At 46.3% G+C, this 21641-nt stretch overlaps 1 protein-coding gene across 2 annotated transcripts in view; it reads right to left on the bottom strand.

Moving 5' to 3' along the window:
- LOC8038680 (tRNA (uracil(54)-C(5))-methyltransferase homolog-B) overlaps positions 1–21641 on the bottom strand; it is a 63647-nt gene that overhangs the window by 17893 nt on the left and 24113 nt on the right. For both annotated transcript variants that reach the window (XM_029983111.4, XM_040206623.3), the window contains exons 3-10: positions 20307–20361; positions 15733–15855; positions 14477–14576; positions 11858–11931; positions 6600–6746; positions 4588–4682; positions 3436–3553; positions 2608–2704 (exon numbers count right to left, since the gene is read on the bottom strand). In XM_029983111.4, the coding sequence (XP_029838971.2) occupies positions 2608–2704; positions 3436–3553; positions 4588–4682; positions 6600–6746; positions 11858–11931; positions 14477–14576; positions 15733–15855; positions 20307–20361 (809 nt within the window). The remainder of the gene's footprint in view (positions 1–2607; positions 2705–3435; positions 3554–4587; positions 4683–6599; positions 6747–11857; positions 11932–14476; positions 14577–15732; positions 15856–20306; positions 20362–21641) is intronic.

Genomic DNA, 21641 nt, shown 5'->3' on the forward strand with positions numbered 1-21641 from the left:
TTTTTTAATTTTAAAACATTTGGTTACAGGTGACATGGTGCTCGAATTTTCTAAATTGCTCCACAAATGGCAACGTATATGAGGAAAATGCAAAGGGTCTGGACTTGCTCCACCAGGGATGGTGGGGAGGCACCTGGTACTACATTGTACAGTGGTAATCCCACTTCTGTCCGACGTGGGAGCATGTAGCTTTCTTTGGCGAGTCCTGGGCTGGTGGCATTTGCAGCAACTAATCCAGCCATATAGGACAACATGGAAGGGCGTTCCACCCGCTCTATACTCCACCCCTACGCTGAGACTGCGGTGGGAGCTATGTGCCCGCCGGACCAATCAGCCGCCTCCCTTTTATTACCTGAGCCAGCTCTCTGTAAGTGGTTACGGGCGGGAGCATGATGACGTGGCGAAAGAGAGGCATATGACTGGTCCAACGACGATGTAGCTTCCATCACAGTCTCAGCTTAGGAGTGCATGGAGTACACATGCCACAGCTGAACGCTGAAGGCTGCTCGCATGCTCTTCTCAGATGTCAGAAAGCTCTAGCAACGGTAAACAAAAATAAGGCATGAGAATTTATCAACATTATCATGATCAATAAGAAAAGAACAATAATAAAGTAGGACCGCAGGAAAAAGTGATGTGTTGACCTGCAGCCGATATGGGGACCAAAACCGGCAGGAAGCACGAGAGCAGCCTCCTGCGTTTAGCGGTGGCCTTTAGAGCAGGTATGACACCTTCAAGCTAACCGCTCCATGCTGCACCACGTGACTATATTACTATTGCGAATGCCACCAGTCTAGTGCTTGCCAGAGAAAGGTGCATGCTCCAGCATCATTGTCATAGATAGAAAGGAAAGAAGAATATAGAACTGGAAATAATAAACCCTTAATAACCAACTAGTGCCTGCTATTCAAACAAAACAAAAAGGCTCGAGGCACACCTAAGCACTTCATATGATTTGTGAATGTGAAAGCCATGCCAGTGATTCTTCCGCTCCTTATTTCGTCTGCGGCATATTTGCGTCGACGGCACACCGCGCACTCTCCTTGTCGCTCTGACCTTGGACGTTTCGTGTTACCGGCGCGGTGACGGCACAGACACGCAGCGCCATGGGGTGGCGGTCGTTGAAACTGATGAGCAGAGGCCAATGGGAGCCTCATTCTTTGAAACTATGACGCGCGCCAGCCAATGGGACCGAAGCCAAAATCCATGAGCGTCACTCCGCTCCTTTGGGGTAGGAGAAACTAGGTGCCGTTTGGCTAGGCTTTTCGCATGGTTTCAAAGCTGGGAGCCGGCTTCACTTGGAGAAGAGAGTTAAGGTGCCGTTTGGCATGGCTTCGAAGCTGATGATGTCGGCTCCCTTCATGGGACCAGTTAATGCTTTCGCATTAACTGGTCCCCGGTCCCAGGGAGCACCGAATGTGTCCCACACAAACCACACTCCCCGTGTGTGGTTCATGCTGTTTTTTTACATCTTTTTCTGAAAACATGCTTAATCTAGACATGGGCACTTGTCCGGTCAAATCGATAAAAACCAAGATGGCAGCCAATAAACGGCTTTGATGGCAGGGTGAACGGAATCAGAGAAAGCACATTTACCTTCACACGATATCCTCGTCATCGCCGCAGGCAGTTTCTTGGCTGCCGCAACAGGGTTAATATTTTCAACCCATGCCAGTGCTTTGGAGTGTTGGCACTTGACGTATAATTTGCAGAATTCCAAAGGTCGGGTAACGTTGGTGGTCGGGTAATGGTGGACACTTCCACGGTATTTTACGATATCTACTTTTTTTCTTTTTCATTTTTTTTTTTATTATTTTATCCTCTTATCTATTTTTTATGGCTATATTTTTATTTATTTAATTCTATTTCTTTTATTTATTATTCTCATCAAACACCCGATGCTCTCGCCAGCAGTTTTGCACTCAAATAAAAACAATAAACCCCCGCACAGCAGATATGCTAGTAGCTCAGTGGCTATAGTATCAGACTGCCACCGCACCGACCCAGGTTCAGATTTCTACTGTTGCTCATACTTTATATATAACCTTAACGTCTGTAACGCTCTCAGCGTGTCACTCCTTCATAACACTAGCTATGATGCTTATTCATAACGCTGGCTACTCTACTCGTTTTTACGCTCGTTCGTGACAATTTTCTCATAAAAAACTACTTGCTTAAGCAGATTTCACGTCAAAAGGGTACTGCCGCATCCTGCGTCGACGACGGAAGGGCAACTCCACTGAAACAGTGCGTTACCGTTGCTTTTATACACACGGTACATCCAGGAACGTCCTGAATCAGAACACGCGACGACAGCCCAGAATTGGCTGGAACTTTCCAGAAAAACAAAGATTGATGAGAGAAACGACTGTACCAAGCAGGGTTCGAACCCCATCCTTTTGTACAGAAGCCGCACGCGTCACCAACTCGACCACGCATGCGGCATTATGGACGAGTGCGACTACCTCTGTACACTGCAATACCCTTGTGCTTGCAAGTGATGACGCGGCACTCCTGTTTCATGCTTTTGTCGAATCGGTTTCATGAACCTCCTCCCACGTTGCAGATTAAGACGTTTTCTGCAACATAAAAATGCTGACTGCTCACCGGTGCCACAGCAGATGTCCAGGAGGGTGGAATGTTGGTTGCAGTCCAGCATCTGCCGCACTGCGTCGTACATGAAGCCCGCCACCGCACTGTTCACCTGCGTCGACCAACGGGCAAGCACGATGTCGTTGCAGACTCTCAACGTACGCACTCTATTTTGTGGGCCCGAAGTGCTGCTCGTGCTATGTTCAGTCTGCACACTGAGATCACTTCAATCTTGCACAACGACGGACTACACGAAAGGGTTTGGGATAGAGATCTTGCTTCTCTTTAGCATTTCTTAGGCACTCAGAAAAAAAGACATCCACTCTTGGAGATGTTTAAATTTCTACGAAGACTCAAGTTTCCCTCAAATTAAGTTTAAAAATCAGTGTATGAAACCTGAGGTTGGGTCAAACTAGAAGAAGGGTCGGTCCTAAGAGGGCCGAGAGAACTATGGACTTCTGATGCACCTAGCCTAGAATACGACTTGCATTGACGGCGCTTAAACTAGGAACGCACCAAACCACCAAGGTAGGCAGTCAACTGAACGTCTGGCATCTGCGTCATATGCTTCGCAAAACGATCAAGTAAGCCATACAGCTTTCTTGAGTGTTCAAAGAAGTATGTAGTGTGACACGGTAAGCAAAAATGGGTGTCTTTAGCCTTCCATTGCAGCACAGAATGCTAAGGCAAGAGCCAGAAACCAAAGTAGTAAACCAAAAGGGACAGTAAAAAGAAATCCAGAAGCACTCTAGTCAACGGTACGTTCTAGGTACCATAGCAACAGAGCACTGCTACACCATCTAATCAGTTGTATGGTACCTGGGATGCATGAGACAGGCTCACCTGGAAGAAGGACTCTGGCGAAAGGCGAAACCTGAGGTCCCCCATCTCCTCCTGGAGGTGCGGCGGCCCATGCAGCAGCTCAAAGGGGGCCTGCTCGTGGCTGCACCTTGTGTGGGGGCTGAGAAGGGGACATTCTCAGTCAGTGGGGAACAGGATGTTGGATCATCCCTCTCTTCAGGTCCACGTAAGGACATCTAAGAAAGAAGTTCCTTGTACACTGAAGTGCATAAGGAATGCTCAAGCAACATGCACACACATGCCATCTATGATACATATGAGCAACAACAGGAAAGAAGTTCTTTCCGTGTATGTAGAGCTTAGCCAGCTGTGGCTATTCCTGCGCTGCACTGGTCCATGGCTATTCCTGCACTGCCATCTCGATGAAAGTATATACTGTATTTACTCGAGTAATAGCCGCACTGTTTTTGAAGAAAACCTGAGGGTTCGCTTTTCCGCGTAGCATGCGGCTTTGCCAATCACCGCGATCGGCAGCATGTTTCCAGCGGTTTACAGGACAGAGATAACGTCTTCGCGCGAAGATACCATCTGTGAAGATTGCGTTTGTATGGAGAATCGTGTTCTCAATCTCGTTATTCACTATGTTATTTATGCACAATGCGATGATTGGCTGTATATGTATTCTGCAGGAAAGCAGACGCAAGGGCCTTGTTCATAAATAGTACGGCTACTACTCAAGTAAATACAATATAAGTAGGATTTTGCAATAAAATTTTTTAAAATGAGCCGAGCTCCATTTTTGGTGCCCTACTTGGTGACCCAAAATATGTTTTCTTCCGCATATGGTTCGGACAATAGACTTTCCTCCCTTTTCTTTTCACCTTGTGTTGAAAGCAGGCAATGCCACATTTCCTCATACATACCCCACACTTCTACTATGAAAAGGCCTGCGTATCAACTTTTGCACATTGCATGAGCTAATCGTGGCAATTTACCGGGTTCCGGCACAGTTCGCCGTTAAAATCTTTTGCATGCCTCACTGATCGCTGGAATCCTCGGCTCTAACACGTCGCCATGACTGGCTCCTGCACGTTTTGCAAAAAGCGCGTGCTCTTTGCAAGGGCTTATCGCACGAGAGTGGGCTCTATGTGAGGAAATGGGGAAGCTTTTGCCTGAAGCCAAAGAGCTCCTTACCATGCCTGGAAGTACAGAGAAGCAAGGTTGCAGTCCTTTCCCTCCCCGTGAACGAAGTAATCCACCAGACCCTGCTTTTCAGCTATCAGTTGTTCCTGCAAGTGTTTGGGGGGACAAGGTGACAGCACTGAAGCCTAGAAAAAACAATCACATTTAAAGTCATCACAACTGCACAAAATGAACCTGAAAGTTGCTCCAAATGAGGCAAAAGAAAAAAATGGAAGACGTTTACATTTCTTTGTATTACGTAATTAGGGCGCAGCTCTTGAGGAGGGGGGGGGGGGAGGGTATGCTTCTGCTCCCCCTCCATACCATCCCCTCCTTCTCTCCTCCTTCCCTCCCATTTAACGGGAAATTTTTTTTATAAATTTTCCGCTCAATTTAGCAGGGAAATTTTCCCACTAAATTTCGCAAGAAATTTAGCGAAAATTTTCCTGCTAAATTTAGCAAGCTAAGTTTCCCCACTAAATTTAGCAGGAAAGTTGACATCACGTGACCTCAACACTAATTCAGTTTTCCCGCTAAATTTAGCGGGGAAAACTGGGACGTCCCATAATGCAATGTGTGCGGTTACGCCGACACCGCTCGACCCAGAAACAAGCACATAAGAACTGCACTCTAAAAGTAAATTTTGGGAACCTTCACACCAAATTACTGTGTTAAATATATATATATAGGTGAGGACACACAGCACTGCAAACGCTGCGACGCAATCGACTAGATAAAGTCCTATTGGCACGCGACCGAGTAGCCTCAGCCAACAGCTTCTCCACTGTCCAGAAGGTGCAACTAAGAAAAAAAAGATGCAAAGACAACCTTAAAGGTGTCTTTTTCCCATGGTTCTCTGACCTTGACAGATGCTGGCATGAAAACCATGCTAGAAATCTTTCTGCTTCAACGCATTCATAGAACTGTTATTGCTTCCAGTGAGGCACAAAGCTAAGGTCAATGACAAAGAAGTGTCTAAGCAACATGTGATGCACAAGTGCAAAGTTCTACATGAGGCGGCACACCCAGAAAACGACTTTAAAAACAAGCGTGTTGTTTACCATACAAAAGCATGGGAAACCGGGCCTGCGACAGGCTGCCATTAGCCCCATACCGAGGAATCATCTCGTGGCACCACTTGCGACCAAACGGGGAAAGGACTTCATGTGGTGGCTGCATTATGCACGGTGTCCACACCTATATTTATCTTGCACAGTGCACCAAACTAACGAAGAGCATATGCCATCTGGCATGCCCTTCATTGACTTATACCACCTAAAGATCTTTGGTGAAATCCTCTCCGTAATGAGCATTCGTAAAATTGCAGGGACCCCAACTAAGCTTCAACTAAGTCTCAACAAAGCAATACGGCACCTCCCGAAAAATAGAAACACGGAAAAATTGTATCATCCCACCTTCTCCATAGGGAAGGCAACCGTGCTACCAAACCCGTGGTCCCTTCCCCGACAAATTCAGAGCTATAATTCCAAATTCCCCGATTCGTTTAGCGAGAAAACCAAGTCAACCAGTGATATCCCAGTGTGGATGATGACTCTTGGCGAGCCCGCAAGATACCAGAATCACGTCCGAAGCTTCTGCAGTGCATGTTTATTGACTTTCTACTCATGATGTCCCGTCCTCATTTCCAGGGCTTGAAGTGTGTGCGGTGAAACTCAAAACGACGTACGAAAACTGGGATTGGTGGCAGAGCGTGTTAGCGCACCGCAGCGCACACTTTCATGTTGAGTGAAAGCGTGCACTGCGGAACATGGGGATCTTGGGTCGAGTCCCCACCCCAGCCCGTTTTGATCTGGATAAGCGTTGTACCGACGTGCAGCCGTGCACCGCCACTGCGCGACAACAATTAAGACCCCGGGCTAGCAGTTGTACCACACTGCTAGCTCGGGATTTTTCACCTACAGTGAAGTTAGTGAGCCCACTGGGGATCACTAACTTCTTGCTATCTAAACAAACACACAACGTAACAACCTTTTTTTTTTACGCAAACTGACACTGGCACCCACCTGAGTCAGCTGCTGGGGGTGCATCACCACGATGGCCATGACGTCGTCCCTGCTATTGGAGCGCACCACGACGTTTTTCCAGTGGCCCTGGAAGTTGGTCTCGTAGCAGCCAGCAAGAGGCGACCTCTGGATGTAGCGCTGGAAAGCCTGCAACCAGTGTCTGCCCTCAGGAGGCTTGCCTACCGCAATGCCCGCAACCTGCCCAATGAGAACTTATTTTCCGAATGAGGAAAACGAGAAGACTGCAACTCACCAAATTCAATTCTGGGTAAATTGTGCCTCTCAAAAAAAAAAAAGAAAAGAAAAAGGCTGATATCATTTTTAGTTTTGGCACAACAGTATTTTGACATATTTTTTTCCTTTGGATTACCCCGCAGCACTTGAAGCACGTTTAAGGGCAGACATGGGTTCTTGAAACTTTTTTTAGGTTTCTGAACTGAACTGATTTCAATTAAACTTGTCATGCATATGTATTTTCTTGTGCTGATCCCAAATCTGGAATTAGTTTTTATATAGGTCCATGGAGAGAAGTGCTGTGGAAGTTATTAAAAATATATTTCAAGTACCGTATTTGCAGGAATATAAAGCAACCACCAATATAATGCGAGGGTAAACTTGAATGGCATAAAAAAGAGAAACAAAATTTCGAGGACACCTAGGCACTTCTTATGAGTTGTGAGTGCGAAAGCATGAATGTCCTTCTACCGCTCCCTAAGTTCGTTTGTGGTGCACTGGCGCGGACGGCCACGTTTCGCAACTGCTGAGGTAGCACCCGACGGCCGAGCGCGCGCTCTCTTGAAGTGGCCGCATCACACTCAGCTCAGCCGTGCAGCCTCTCCGGAGTTTGCCTGTGCAGGCTCTGCGACCAGCTGTTCTCTTTCACCGGCGGCCAGGCCAGTAAAAGAGAGGGCTTCTCTGGTGGCGTTCCTTGGAACTACGCTGTGCGAGAGCCAATGGGAGCCTTGTCCCTTCAAACTATGATGCGCAACAGCCAATGGAAGCCTATCCATCATATTTATGCTACAGACAACAGGGTTGGGTCTAATGGGACAGGGGAAGGTGCTGTCTGGCGCGGCTTCAAAAGGTGATGACGTTGTTTCGCTCCATAGGCCAGTTAATGCTTTCGCATTAAAAAAGATATTATTGCTATTATAACACGGACTGAGGCTGCGTAATTAGTGCACTTGAGAACATAAAAAAGTGAAAAGAGACCGGAAGTCGACATACTTTTTTTTTATTCTACTTGTCTTAGCTGCTGATCTCCTTGTCACTGTCCGTTCGTCGTTCGTGCCGTCAATGTTGTTGGAGAGGCAACCCTTGAGGAAGGCATACGACACAATTGAGCGCGGCATAGCCTCCCATGCGTTCGTGATCCACTGGGCGACTTGCAATATCGATCCCCACTTGACACGTCCCGCCAGTGTGAGCACCTTGTTATTCTCGACAAGGCACTCCTCATACTTCCTTTGCATATGATCCTTTAAAGGTTTGTTGATGCAGACATAGAGAGGCTGCAGTTGGGAAGTCATGCCCCCACGTATCACCACGAGGTCACACTTGGCTTTCCTGATGGCATTCTTGAATTCATCAGTCAAGTGTCCTCTGAAGGCGACCAGCACGAGCATGAACACCTTCGCCAATGCCGCACCCGGACGATTGTCCCACACAACGCAAAGCCACTCGCAGTTCGCATGTCGAGCATGCGAGCACGAGCTTGGCACAAAGCCCATGCTTTTTCTTTTGGTCCTTGGACACAGTCACGGTTTTCGCACTGTACTTTGGGCAGGGCATAAGTGTGAAGAATGAGTTGATAACCCTCAAGTCCAGGTAAAGTCTGTGCCACTGTAGCTTACCTTGTCGACATTCAGTAGCTTGAACTTGCGTTCTGTTGCCGACTGCGATGTCAGGCATTCTTTCATGCTACTCGCATTTGCTGCCCGCTCAGCAGCCTCCTCCGCCGAATAGCAGGCGGTATCCGTGCGGTTTTTGCTGGCACTCGTGACATGGGCCAGTGATGCCTCAACACCGGGCGCACTACTGGCCGTCTTCGACATGATTACAGCAGAATCCTCCGGTTTTGATGCAACAGGTAATACTGGTGGCTCAGCCTTTTTTACCGCCTTCTGCCGCACATTTTAGTGACACTTTCGTTTCCTGCCATTCGCCTCACGCATAGTTTTCTTTAGTCGAAGATCACCAGGCATTCCGACAGCAAACAGAAAGTCCACTTGTTCACCACGTTTCGTAACAAGTTATGTTCGCAGGCTCCCTTACAACACGAAGCGACAAATGCCACACGGAACTAATAGGAATGCACAATAAACACAGAAACTATTCAGTAATAAAGATAAAAAAAGAAATGTAAAAGGAGGCAAAAGAGATCGAGCTCTACAGCGGAGTCATGAGCATAGGCCAGAGCGAATGCATATCAGCAACAACCCACAGAGAGGCGAGGAATTCGGGGAGGTGAAAGGTGCGCTGGGGAAGGGGAGGCCAACAAAAGATGCGCACTCCACCAACCGCACGCTTTGGCTTATCGGCGGCTTGCAAAAGTCTTCAGAAAAACCCGGGAAAGCGGGAGCTTTCCTTGAGCGACGCCATTTTTTGACATGACACGAAACACGGAGAAAGAAAGCAGTTTGAAAACGAGACCAAGATGGTGGCCGCCTAGTGTCAGATTCGCAAATGGCGAGCGCCCAAAGTTGGAAGATATTTTTGCTGATATGGGGGCACTTTGTCTACTGCGACGTTAAAAAGTCAAATTTTAAATGCTTCCTGACTGAATTTCACGTTCATAAGTCGTGAAGAGGTACTTGAAGGTTAAATAACCCAAAAAATGTTTTCCAAAAAAAAAAAAACATTTCTAAGTTTTTTATTTATTTGATTTGCGTTTTCTCTTAAACGAAAGAAAGTGATTACATGCGCTCTTACTGCTTGCCAACTTGTGGCGACATAAGCTTGTTCTAATGTCATCATTACTCAAGGCACAGACTTCTTGAATATGAAAAGTCGGAGCCAGTAATGAAAATTCTCAGGGATGTTGTTGGAAGGAATGTGTCGGGGGTAACCATGCTTTCTTTATTATTTAAGAAAACTAAGTGAAATTTGTTTGATACAGCTTGTTTTTAATGTTCTGGATGCCATGAACAAGTGCAAAAACCATTTTCTTGCACACACATGAGACATGGCAACACACTTAAAGGGCAACTCCGCTCATTTTTGGTTTTGAAAAAACAATGCAGTCCTCTTCAGTATCGCCTAGGAAGACCACAAATGAAATGTTACGACGCAGTTCTGTCTAAATGTTTCTTAAACGGAGCGGCAAACTTTGCAACCCGCCAAGTTGCCGAAATTGCCTGACTTGAGCGGGCGAATTCAGGCGCAACCAACAGCGCAGTCAAGACTACGGCATGGGCGAAGCCAACATTGAGCTAAACATCATTATCATGGCCCCCTTTTGCTTGTTTTCACTTCTCCGGGCGAGCGTAGCGCATGACGTCAGCAACATTGCCTCTCTGCGCTCAGCGGTGTCCACGTGATTCATGTAACGTGCCTGCGCAGCGCGTTTCTTGGGAGCCGTCCGGCCGCCTGCAGTGGTCCCGCCGTTACCGCCGTCTTCCGCGTCACAACCGCCATCGTCGTCTCACCGATTGTTATTATTGTCTCTCGGAGTTTCGTCCACACTACGGACACCACATGCGCAGACTTATGCCGCAGTTGTGCAGACGTCGTCGAATGCCGTAGACACCAAAACATGACGAAGAGTGCGGTGCAGACGACACTCGCACCTGCCACACGCCCGCCCCAATCCCGCCCGTCGTTGGGCCGAGGATCACGTGACATCTCGTACCACGTGATGGCCATGTACTTGGTGACCCGAGGCCGATGTTTCCGGGCGGAGCCGAAGTTTCGGTTTCAATTTCCGCTCGTGTTTAAAATTAGATTTAAAAATATATACCCCATTTTTCGCGAAGCAAACGACGTAGTGTGTTTTACTAGGGCTTTTTAATTTGAAATCAATCATTATGCCAAAATCTTTGGAATTGAGCAGAGTTGCCCTTTAAAATGGCCTAGTAAAATAAAAATAATTTGCTCCTTTTAACCCCTTAAATGCCTTGGACGAGCTGAGCTCGTCGGCCACTTTCTGGCTAAAAATGCCGTGGACGAGCTCAGCTCGTCCTGTGGTTTTTTCGGTAGCCCTCAATTCCACAGACGAGCTAGGCTCGTCTCAGCAGTTTTGTGGCGCAGATCATAGATGACAGCACTCGTTTTAGTTGGCAAATATTTTTTTCGCCGCCGCTGATTTCTGCGTAATAAACTTTTCAAATTTTATGTGTAATACTAGAGGAATAACAATTCAAAATAAAAAAAAAAAATATGGCACTCTTAGGTTACTTTTGGAAAAAAAAAATGGCACTTCAAAGTTAAACCACTGAGTGCAATTAACAAAAAAGAAATACTGTGTGCAAGATCTATTTTGTTTTAAAATAATTGAAAATCTCAAAAACACCATTTTCAAAAGACAAACAAAAGTTCCTTGAATTCTTTATAAATATAAAGATTACACATTCTAATCATACCTAGATAGCTGCATTTTACATATTCTAAAGCATATGGCTGCCAAATTTGGCTAAGATAGGACAATATTGAGAACAAAAATTCTCATGCGCAAACTGCAAAGATGCTTCAAAATAAAACTACATAAAGAGAAAAACGTTTGAATGTTACCATAGATGTGTAAAAACACTGTTTAGTGGCGGGAAAAAATAATTTCTTGTAAGAAACTGAAACTAGAGAAGACTGTGATGGAAAGAAGATGGCTAGACCAACTTCTCACCATAAATCCAACAGCAGGAGACGTCACAATCTGAAGAACCGCGCACACAAAAATTATTCAAATTTATGCCATTCTGCATTCTGGGTTGCCAAGAGTTCTTCGAATGCTTATTTGACCAATTTTGCAATCATAACCAGTCCTCAATATTTTTAAACATAAAATATGAAGATTCAAAGAAAATAAAACACCATGATACCCAAAGTGCACATTTTCTGCAAAATATTGCCGTTTTTCAAACAGCATCTCTCCTTAAAATTAATCGCTAAACAAGCCCTTGGTGTAAACTTAACAAGCTTGTTGGCCCCAGACACCAATTTTTCCGGCTCATTTTAAGGTGATCCTGGGGACCAACCTAGTCACGTACCCAGGGTCTAAATCTATTCAAAATCCCTGTCAAACTTTAGGTATTTTCCGGACTTACCCTGGCAACCCTCTTGTGACTCTCCTTGCATATGATGACGTGATCGGGGCTGACGCACACCGCCTTGCCCTCACCTAGGGGCACAAGGATACACACTTAGATAGTCAGAGCCCTAAGAGCTACCCTCAACGACGAACTGAGCGAGGGTTTGTTGGGTAGAAATTTAATCACGGTGCTTGGCAACATGTCTCTGACTAGTGTGCTTAACGTCCTGTACCGCCCATGCCTCGAGAGGGGTCCAAAAGTGGCAACGAATTGCATCGCAGGAGCTGGCAAGTCATCAAGTAAAATGTTGTCACTTGCGAGTTTGTTGTAGAAGTTCTACCAGAGCAAACACAAACGTCATCGGAGCATATTAACTCTGGACTGCCAAAAAGTCCGTAGACTATCAAGCTAAAGGTAAGCTATGCCAGAGCTGGAGTCCGCCACATCTGTCGCCGCTGCCATGCCACAGCCACAATCGCATCGAGCAACAGTCCGACGCGACTGTGACGTCATTGGGCGGAAATCAGGGAACCAAAAATGACATCTTGGAAAACACACCAATTGGAGACACATTCCAAGCACCATCGTGTGATCTATGTAAGAATCTCTAGCTTGCTCAAGTCTGAGAGTTGTTTTGTAAAGCCTCCGTGGCACCATCTTCTCGCAGTCCCACCGGCGGCATGCACGCACAAGCGAACAAGTGAGTGACAGGTACAAGAACCCTTTTCAGAAAGGCGCGTTTGTCACACTGTCAACTTTTGAACCATTGTCTCAAATTGATTCAAACTTTCAGGGTGAATTGAACCCCATTAGGATTGATGACATCTAAAGTTACAGTCTTGTAGGCCAATTCTACAACATACTACGCCTAACAAGTTCCAGAAAAAGTTACTTTACTAGCAAATTTATTTAAGAAAAATAATAATTGCAATCTACAAAATGTTTGGTTTAATGTGAAGTCAAATACCCATAATGTAAGTTAAGGTAAAAATTAATTGTAGAAAATGCAATTCTAGAGAAAAACAATAACATTCAGTTTTTGTCATGAAGAATTTAACTTTTTCAGATTATGAGCACCTTAACATGTTCCTCAGAAAACTTTAGTCTAAGACAGCACTGAATGAAATCTTTACCCTTTCAAAATGTCAAATGATACATTTCCTCATACTACCACATTTCCTGCCAAAAAGCGAAACTAAGAAAAATGCATTTGAAGTTTCAACTTTAGGTTTCTTTCTTTTCTGTAAGTCGGAGGTAGGCAAAATTCACCTGGAGCATTGTTATCACCTTCTTCTTTGAGACTTTGTTGTCCCCCAGGCAATAGTTACCAGTTTGTGTCATTTGTAGGCAAGCTAACTTTTGTAGCAGGCATTCCCTGACAAATAAACTGGCAAGAAATAAGAGGCAAATCATACTAAGGAAGAGCAGTGAAGCAAGAATAGGATCTGAAGTGGAAGGTACTGTGAAAGGGTGTCACTGAAGATGGCAAAATATCATGTCACCAGGCAGGACCAATCGTAAACCCTGTTTCGGGTCTCAACCAATAAGATTGTTCATACCAAATTTTCAGGATATTTTCTGTTTTGATGTATAGGGCCCTCCTGGCCATTGATACTTTTAAACTTGGAAAGCTCCTACGGGCGAAATCTAGAGTAAATGGCACTCCATTGAGGGTGAGATGTTGTGGCTATGTTAAACAAGTATGAAACAAGGCTAAATAAAAAACACAAAGAACTTGCCCCATGCCGAAAATAATTTATCGTGAGATAAATGCTGCATGTTTAAAAATGAAAGTTTCTGAAACCATTCTTCAAAAGTTAATAAACATAAACATTTAAAAAAAAAATTTTTTTTCTGAAAAAATTTGAATTTTGAGGCTATATTCCTTTTTAAAAGGCTCAGCCCTAATGTATTTTTAAGGGTGTTTTTCTAGGCTTCACAAACTGGCTTAAAAAAGCCAAGAAAGCTACATAAGTGAGATTTGTGCAAGCGAGTGTTACGGTCAGGGGATATACTGGGGGCTAATTTTCGGGATATATAATTGACTAAAATTAGTTCATTCACTTTTTCCTCGGCGAAGATAGACATATGGTACCAAATAAAAACTTGCTGAGCGCCATCCAAAGCTACTAAAATCATAAAATTAAGCCCATGGGAAGCGGGGTGGTGCGCTAAAGTTACCACTCATTCAACAGGCCCAACACTAGTGGCGCAAAAACGTGCCCACGCAGTTTTTCCACCACTTATAATCTGCGTTTTTGTGCCACCTGCCGCGCATCTGTTGCCCAGGTGCTAGCCTAAGTGCACTAGTGATCTTCCCACGCGCTCAGTTCTTTTCGAACTTAGCGATTTAGTGGCTTTTGATAATGCTCAGCAAGTTTCTAAATAAAACTGTATGTTTACTTTCTCTAATTAAAAAGGCAATCGACAAATTTTAGGTAATTATAAAAACTATCGTGAAAATTGGGCCCCCTGGTCGTTTTACTCTACTGCACATAGACAGCATTAGTGCAGCTTTTATGGCATTTTTAATACTAATCTGTAAAGCGTAGAAAAAACACCCCATATATCCGGGGTTAACTACTATTAGCGTTAGAAGTCACTGGTATAGGTGATGCAAGCCGCCCCAGTTACCTGTGGGGCTCCCCACCAGAAAGCCCACAACCTTGGGCTCCCCAGAGGGACCCTCCCGGATGGAGAATTCGTCCTTGTTGCGGTAGCCCTCCAGCACGGGCTGCAAGCGGGGAAGGGACTTGGATCACATGCCGGGAAGGGACCACACGTTGCACCAGGTAGAAATGTCGAGCTATATGGGTAAGCACAGTGCAACACAAATATGGCGCTGCAGAAAGATAAGACTGGAGAAAGATAAGCATTCGTCTGGCCCGGCTTTAATGCAGAAAGTGTTGCACGGCCAACTCCTATACTCCGTCTCCCCCTACGATGAACCAGGGCCCGAAGGCTGGTGGGCGAAGCCCTACCTCAGAGAAGCTTGCGTCCGCATTGCAAAAGAGTGTGCGAGAGAAATTCCAATGCGCAGAGCATGAAGAGCATCTTACGCATATAAATCTTTGATGTGATAGCGCGCTATTTTATAGTGGTGACGTAAAGGTACACGGTATTTAGTTTCATAAACATTCATGCCATATTTCCTAAAAATATTAACTGTTTGAATCATTTCGCCTTAGCCATAACAATCGAATCCAATCTTTGCGTACGTAAAGCGTGCCCAGACTTGTATCTCCTTTCCGCACGTGGTCCATACATACGCTCCCGTGTCAAACACTCGATCCGAATCCTCTTAATTTCTGAACGGCTGCTGGTTCTGATCCTGGGTTCTCTTTGCCACATTGCTTCCAGATGGTATTTAATCCCTTCAGTAGTCTTCAGTAACAGCAAGCAGATGGAGCCGCCGCGAGGGCTCGATAAGCGGATGAAAAATTCATCTCCACTTGACGCATCTTGGCACACTGATATGTACGATGGAGCAAATATACCACGTGGTTTCAAACAGGCTCGTGATTGGACCCGGCGGCCTGTAGCATTAGGCTTTAGTCTATTGTAGGATGAGACGGAGTATAAAGGTTTCCTGTAATGAAAGAGCGTCGCGTGAAAAACGACTAGACACGAGTCTCCTCGTGTCCAAGCAACCAATGCAAGAGCTTTGTCAGCGCTTCAAAAACAACAAACATTCACTGGTGGTGCCCAGAGGGACTTGGTCCCCCTCAAGTGTTTGCGCGAGCGAGGGGATCCCAAAGCTGAAGAGTTTCACGAGCAGATTAGCCCTCGACTTGCCTAAAAAAAGTTTTTGAGATTAGAGCCTACATAAATGCATCCTTGTATGTTTCAAACAGAGCCATCTGCCGGTGTGGGGGGGGGGGGGCACTCACGGAGGGAACCACCGGCCTGAGGGGACAGGGAAGGCCCTTGGGGTCAGCCGGGAAGTCCACCCCTGCGGCAGAGAGCTTGCGCCCCAGCTTCTGCAGGACCACCGTCAGGTCCTGGTACTTGAACTGCACACCGGGGGCACACTCACTGTTGCGTCTGCCCCAGCAATAGCCGAAGTCGGCGGGGGATTGAAAGGCTACTACGGCGCCTGGGACGCATCTCCGACCGGTGTGTCTGGAGTGCTATTGGAAGTCCGCAACGAGATGGTGGCATCACGACGTGGCTCCTAGCAGAAGCATTTCACGCAGACGTTGCACATAGCGGTTGACCCTGGTTTCTTATCGATGTCAGCTTGCCCGAGCACGGTGCTGTACAAAACGTTCGGGGCCACAGTTGGCGCTAACTCTTTTTACGCGAGAACTGGAAATTAGAAAACACATATTCTCTGTGCACTGGTGAAAACAGTCGCAATCATCTCAATCCCAGTATGTTTGCTTAATCGGTGCCAGCGAGTGAAGAGAAATTTGATAAAAGGAGGAGTCAAAAATGCTTCTAATGTAGATTTCATCACTTAGTGCCACCGGTAAAGGTGGCACTAAGTGATTTTGCCATCTCAGCAGAGATGGCAAAATTACTTGAAGTAATTACATTAAATTTTAATTACTTTTCTGAAAACTGCAAAAATGTAATTTAATTCCATTGCAAATTAATGCATACTAAAAGTATTGACATTACACTACAATTACTTTACAAAAAGTAATAAAATTACTTTGACATTACTTTCCAATACCTTGAGTCAGCTATCCCTGCGCATTTCTTTTATACTGTGTACCAAAACTCAGATCTTCCGGTTTACACTGCAACAGCCTTACGTGCCTCAAAGTTAACCATACTGAACAATCGTTGCACTGGCGCACACGACTTAACTGTCAAGCATGATGAATACTTTCCTCTCTAGATGTGACTCAAAGACATTCCACTCATCGGTTTCACTGTTCATTCAGCAGTAAACGTCCACAGTTTAAGGGTGATATGTTTTAGAGCGCAGCTCTTAGGGGCCCGTTCCCGGCTTGAGCGGCGTCGCCGTCGGCGTAACCAAGGTCACCCCAAGGTCATCCCAAGGTCACGTGACCCCCAAGGTCACCCCAAGGTCACATGATCCCAGAGGTCACGTGATCCCTCCCCTAGGGTCAAGTGGCCCACAAGGTCACGTGACACCCAAAGTCACGTGACTCCCCAAGTCACGTGACCCCTCCCCGAGGTCACGTGACCCCCATCGAGGTCACGTGACAACTCCGAGGTCACGTGACCCCCCTCTCCCCGAGGTCACGTGACCCCCCCCCCCCCCCCCCCCCCCGAGGTCACGTGACCACTCCCAGGGTCACGTGACCCCCCGCCGAGGTCACGTGACCTCCCCGATGACGTCATCGTCACTGATGTCGTCACCGGCATCCGCATCATCATCATCATCATCACTGATGACGTCACCGATGACCTCACCGGCATCCGCATCGTCATCGTCATTGATGACGTCATCAGTGACGTCACTTATGACATCACCGACATCCGCATCGTCATCATCGCTGATGACGTCATCGGAGTCCGCATCGTCATTGTCACTGATGACATCATCGGCATCCTCACGTGAACCCCCAAGGTCACGTGACCCCCCCCCAGGTCACTTCACCCCCCCCCCCCCCCCCCCAGTACCCTTCCCTCCTCCTCCTCAAGAGCTGCGCTCTAATTCAGTGTTACAGGGAGTTGTAAACGGCTTTCACTTTTTTGTCTTCCTGATTTAGAAGTTAAAGACCATGTCAGCATGTTAAGTCGGGCCATGGGACCTTGTTTCTACAAGGAGTCGTCACGTGAAAGGTTTCCCTTCTGCCTCGGACGCAACCTAATCCTATCCTCCCAAGCCTCAAGGGCAATAGTTGACATATTCCCGGTCATTCCTCGCAAAGAGGATTGTTCCCAAACACCCGAAGAGCCCAAGTCATTGCGCGTTGTCGCACAAGGGGGCTGAATATGTGCTAGGCAGAAGTGTCACCAGCTAAGGAAAGGGATGGCGCAAGCTTCCTAAAATGTGTACATTCCTAACAAACGGGTAGCGATATCTGCTCGAAGTCTTATTACCGAAGAAACTTGCCTAAAAATGGCAGCGAGACATACCACAAGCGGCACCTGCTTTGCTGGATTCCCGTTTTTCCCAACAACAAAAATCACCTTTTTAACAAGGCCAAGAATACGCAGGAAACATTCTGGGGCCTTGACAAGGCATTTGGGATTAACTATTTATTCCGGTCGTTTGTTGTTCCCAATGGTAGAAGCTGACGGTTTGACCTTGCTTAAAGGGATGGTGAACCGAAATTTGGATTTCAAAAAAGCAGTGCTGGAGATGTAGGCAGGACGCTACAATCCCTACAACACTACTAGTAAGGCGATATCTCAAATGGACGACCGTATTTTTGGAAAAAGAAGTCGAGATTGAACCAGGCCGACGAGGCGCGTGACGTCAAGATACCTGGTTTCCCCCTCTCTTCACTTCGCTCTCTCAAGGCCGCGAGGCGGAGAAGACGCGAGGCCGTTCCCTCACCTTCTCAGAGAAACATGACGTCAACATTCCTGCCAAATGCGCCTGTTTTTTTTTAAAAATACAGTCATCCGTTCGAGATATTGCTGTGTGAGTGATGTTTTGCTGTTTGTAGCATCCCATTGCACGCTTTTGCCGCGTGTTTTGGGCAATCCAGATTTCGCTTCAGCATCCCTTTAACGAAAGAGCAAGAAGGATGGGGATCTGTTAAGGCCCGTTCATACTCTTGCAACCGAGTACGACCGAGAGAGACCAGACCGGTTTTTAAGCCTCTTGCGACCTCTTAGGACTGGATGCGCTACAGCGGAGCTGGTCCCAAGAAGTCACAAGAGGCTTAAAAACCGGTCTGGTTTCTCTCGGTCGTACTCGGTTGCAAGAGTATGAACGGACCTTTAGTCCTGTACTCTCAGGTTTTAAAATGTGCGGACCTCACTTGTGATAGGCCCCTTGCCACTCACCCCTAAGCTGACAGTGCGGTGGAAGCTATGTGCTCGTTGGAACAGTCAGATGTCTATCTTTCACCACGTAACCGCGCTCTCGTTACTACCCCCCGTGCAGAGAAAGGGACGGGTCAAATGATGAAAAGAAAGGATGTGATTGGTTCCGGTGAGCTCGTAGTTCCCATCACACTGTCACCTTAGGAATGAACGAAGCACACTATAGTCGTGATTCCATGATGCTGTGAATCTGTATTTCCTGAAGTTTGTGATCCGTGGCTTTCCAGCAATGTCTTTACACGTAAGCTTTGCTTCTTCTCAATTCCAGCCCACCTTTGTGCGTCTGTGGAGTTCTTCGTACCAGGCTTTGCGCTCAGATGGCCGTTGTTTATGTGCTCTGATGTCTCTTTCACTAAATTTCAATACGCAAAATAATTTTTTCTTTGTTTAAAGCTCGCAAACAAACTTTCTCATTTGGGACAAAAGTAATTTCAAAAGTAATGAGTAATGTTCTCGAAGTTACTACCTGAAAGTAATTCATTACATTACTAAATTATAAGCATAAAGAAGTAATTCATTACATTACTCAATACCACAAGAAGTAATTTTGTTACTGTAATTTCATTACAGTAATGTCATTACTGCCATCTCTGTCATCCAGTAGCAATTTCCATACCATCGAACACACAAATGCTTTGTAGAAGTATACTACGACACAGACAAACGAAAAACCTGGCGGTGCGTTGCCGTCGTTGCCGCTTACAATGGCTGGGGACGTGACCGAACACAAGCTCCGAGCGACTCCCGCAAGTCGAATGATTCGATAACGCATACGGAGCAAAGTTGGACATGGATATGTTTTCGAACATCAAGGCACAAACCTTTACTCTAGATCGAGGCCGAGAAACGCGGCTTCGGTGTAGCCAGTGTAGTTGCCGGGCGGATCGGTATGACCCCCTTTAAGTGTCGCACGCTCCCAATACTGCTTGTACGTCAGAAGTGGCCACCAGGCAGTAACAGATAGCGTCATAAGAGCCAGACAAGTGAGCGTGTGCGCTGCTGTCGTCACACCATCCCAAATCGTGGCTGCTGAACTTTCCATGGGCTGCTAAGCTTAACAGCGACCTACAACAAGACAGGCGTCTGCCACATTCACCCCTGCTGCTGTGTCACCATCAAGATTTTAACAGGCAAGGGTGTGACACAAGGGTGACATTACCAGGTGGAAATCGGGGCACCGAAATTAAGGACACAGTAAACACGCCAGTCGGAGATGCGTTTGAGACTCCTAACGCTACCAACGCTTGAGAGCGATGACCATTAAAATCGGGAACACTTGAGATAGCAAAGCTGGCAGACATTTAAAGCTTCTCAGGCTGCCCAAGAAGCATTAAATCAGAACTGTCGGTGGTTTGCTAAACCAGAAAGTATATACACCCGTTTGAATAACAATACTGTAGGACTCCCCCCTCACCCCCTCCCCCAACTCCTTCCCCCCAAAAAAGCCCCGTCGAATCGCAATTGCCAGGATATTGCGAAGTGCACGAACCATCAACTGCTTCCGGTATGGATGCTTCCAGAGAGGTGTCACCGAGTAGGCAAGCCTGCAAGAAAATGCAGCGGTCAATTGCAATATTCTCCTTAAAACTCCGCTTCACTTTTTCTTTTTGAAAAAACAATGCAGTCCTCTTCAGTATCGCCTAAAAGACCACACATCAAATATTACAACCTAATTCTGTCTAAATGTTTCTTAAACGGTCCGACAAACTTTGCAACTTGCCAAGTTGCCGAAATCGGCTGACTCGAGAAACGAATTGAGGACCAACCAACAGCGCAGTCAAGGCTACGGTGTGGGCGTAGCCAACATTGAGCTAAATGTCATCACCATTGTCCCCTTTTTGCCTATGTTTACTTCTCTGCGCAAGCTTATTGGGTGACGTCAGCAACATTTCCTCTCAATGCTCCGTGGTGTCCACCTGATAGGCGTAACACGCCTGTACAGCACGCTTCTAGGAAGCCGTCCGACTGTCTCGCTGTGGTAATGCCATTACCGCCGTCTCCTGCGTCACAACCACCATTGTCGATTCACCATTTGTGACTACTGTCTCTCGAAGTTTTGTTCCCACTACGGACACTATGTGCGCAGACTTATGCTGCAGTTGTGCAGACGTCGTCAAATGTCCTAGACACCAAAACGTGGTGAAGAGTGCGGTGCAGACGACACCTGCGCCTGGCATGCGCCCGCCCCAATGCTGCCCGTCGTTACGTAGAGTATCACGTGATATCTCGTACTACGTGATAACTCTGTTCTTGGCGTCCAGACGCCAATGTTACCGAACAGAGCCGAAGTTTCGTTTCGATTTCTGCTCATGTTTAAAATTAGATTTAACAATATATATTCCATTTTTCCCGGAGTAAATGACGTAGTGTCTTTTACTGGTGCTTCTTAGAGTGAAATCACTCATTATGCGGAAATCTTTGAAACTGAGCGGAGTTGCCCTTTAAACAGTTGAACACAATTAAAGCATAAAGGGAAGATGCTTTCTTTATTTTCCTATTTCGGGCTCCACACATTTATTTATTTATTTACCCTCAAGGTCATACTACATTACTGAAAGTGATAAAAGGCTGGCTTGAGGACCAATATATTCCAGCTTTGTTTCAGATTCTAAAATAAAGGCAAAACTCGCCAAAGACAAGGCCAGGTTGGGTTAGAGCCTTCAACGAGAAAAATCGGGTTAAGTTTTCAAAATTGTAACCCAAGAAGCTTTCAAGCAACCGTCTCATGGTGTATCTAAAGGCACCGTGCCAGCCCTTGGCTGGTTCCGTGTGACTGGCTGCATTGCAAGTGCTCGCAACTGCACATGACGAGAAAACATGCCAC

This window comes from Ixodes scapularis, unplaced genomic scaffold (genome assembly GCF_016920785.2).
Source record: "Ixodes scapularis isolate PalLabHiFi unplaced genomic scaffold, ASM1692078v2 PGA_scaffold2__306_contigs__length_199485367, whole genome shotgun sequence".
In the NCBI taxonomy this organism is placed as follows: domain Eukaryota; kingdom Metazoa; phylum Arthropoda; class Arachnida; order Ixodida; family Ixodidae; genus Ixodes; species Ixodes scapularis.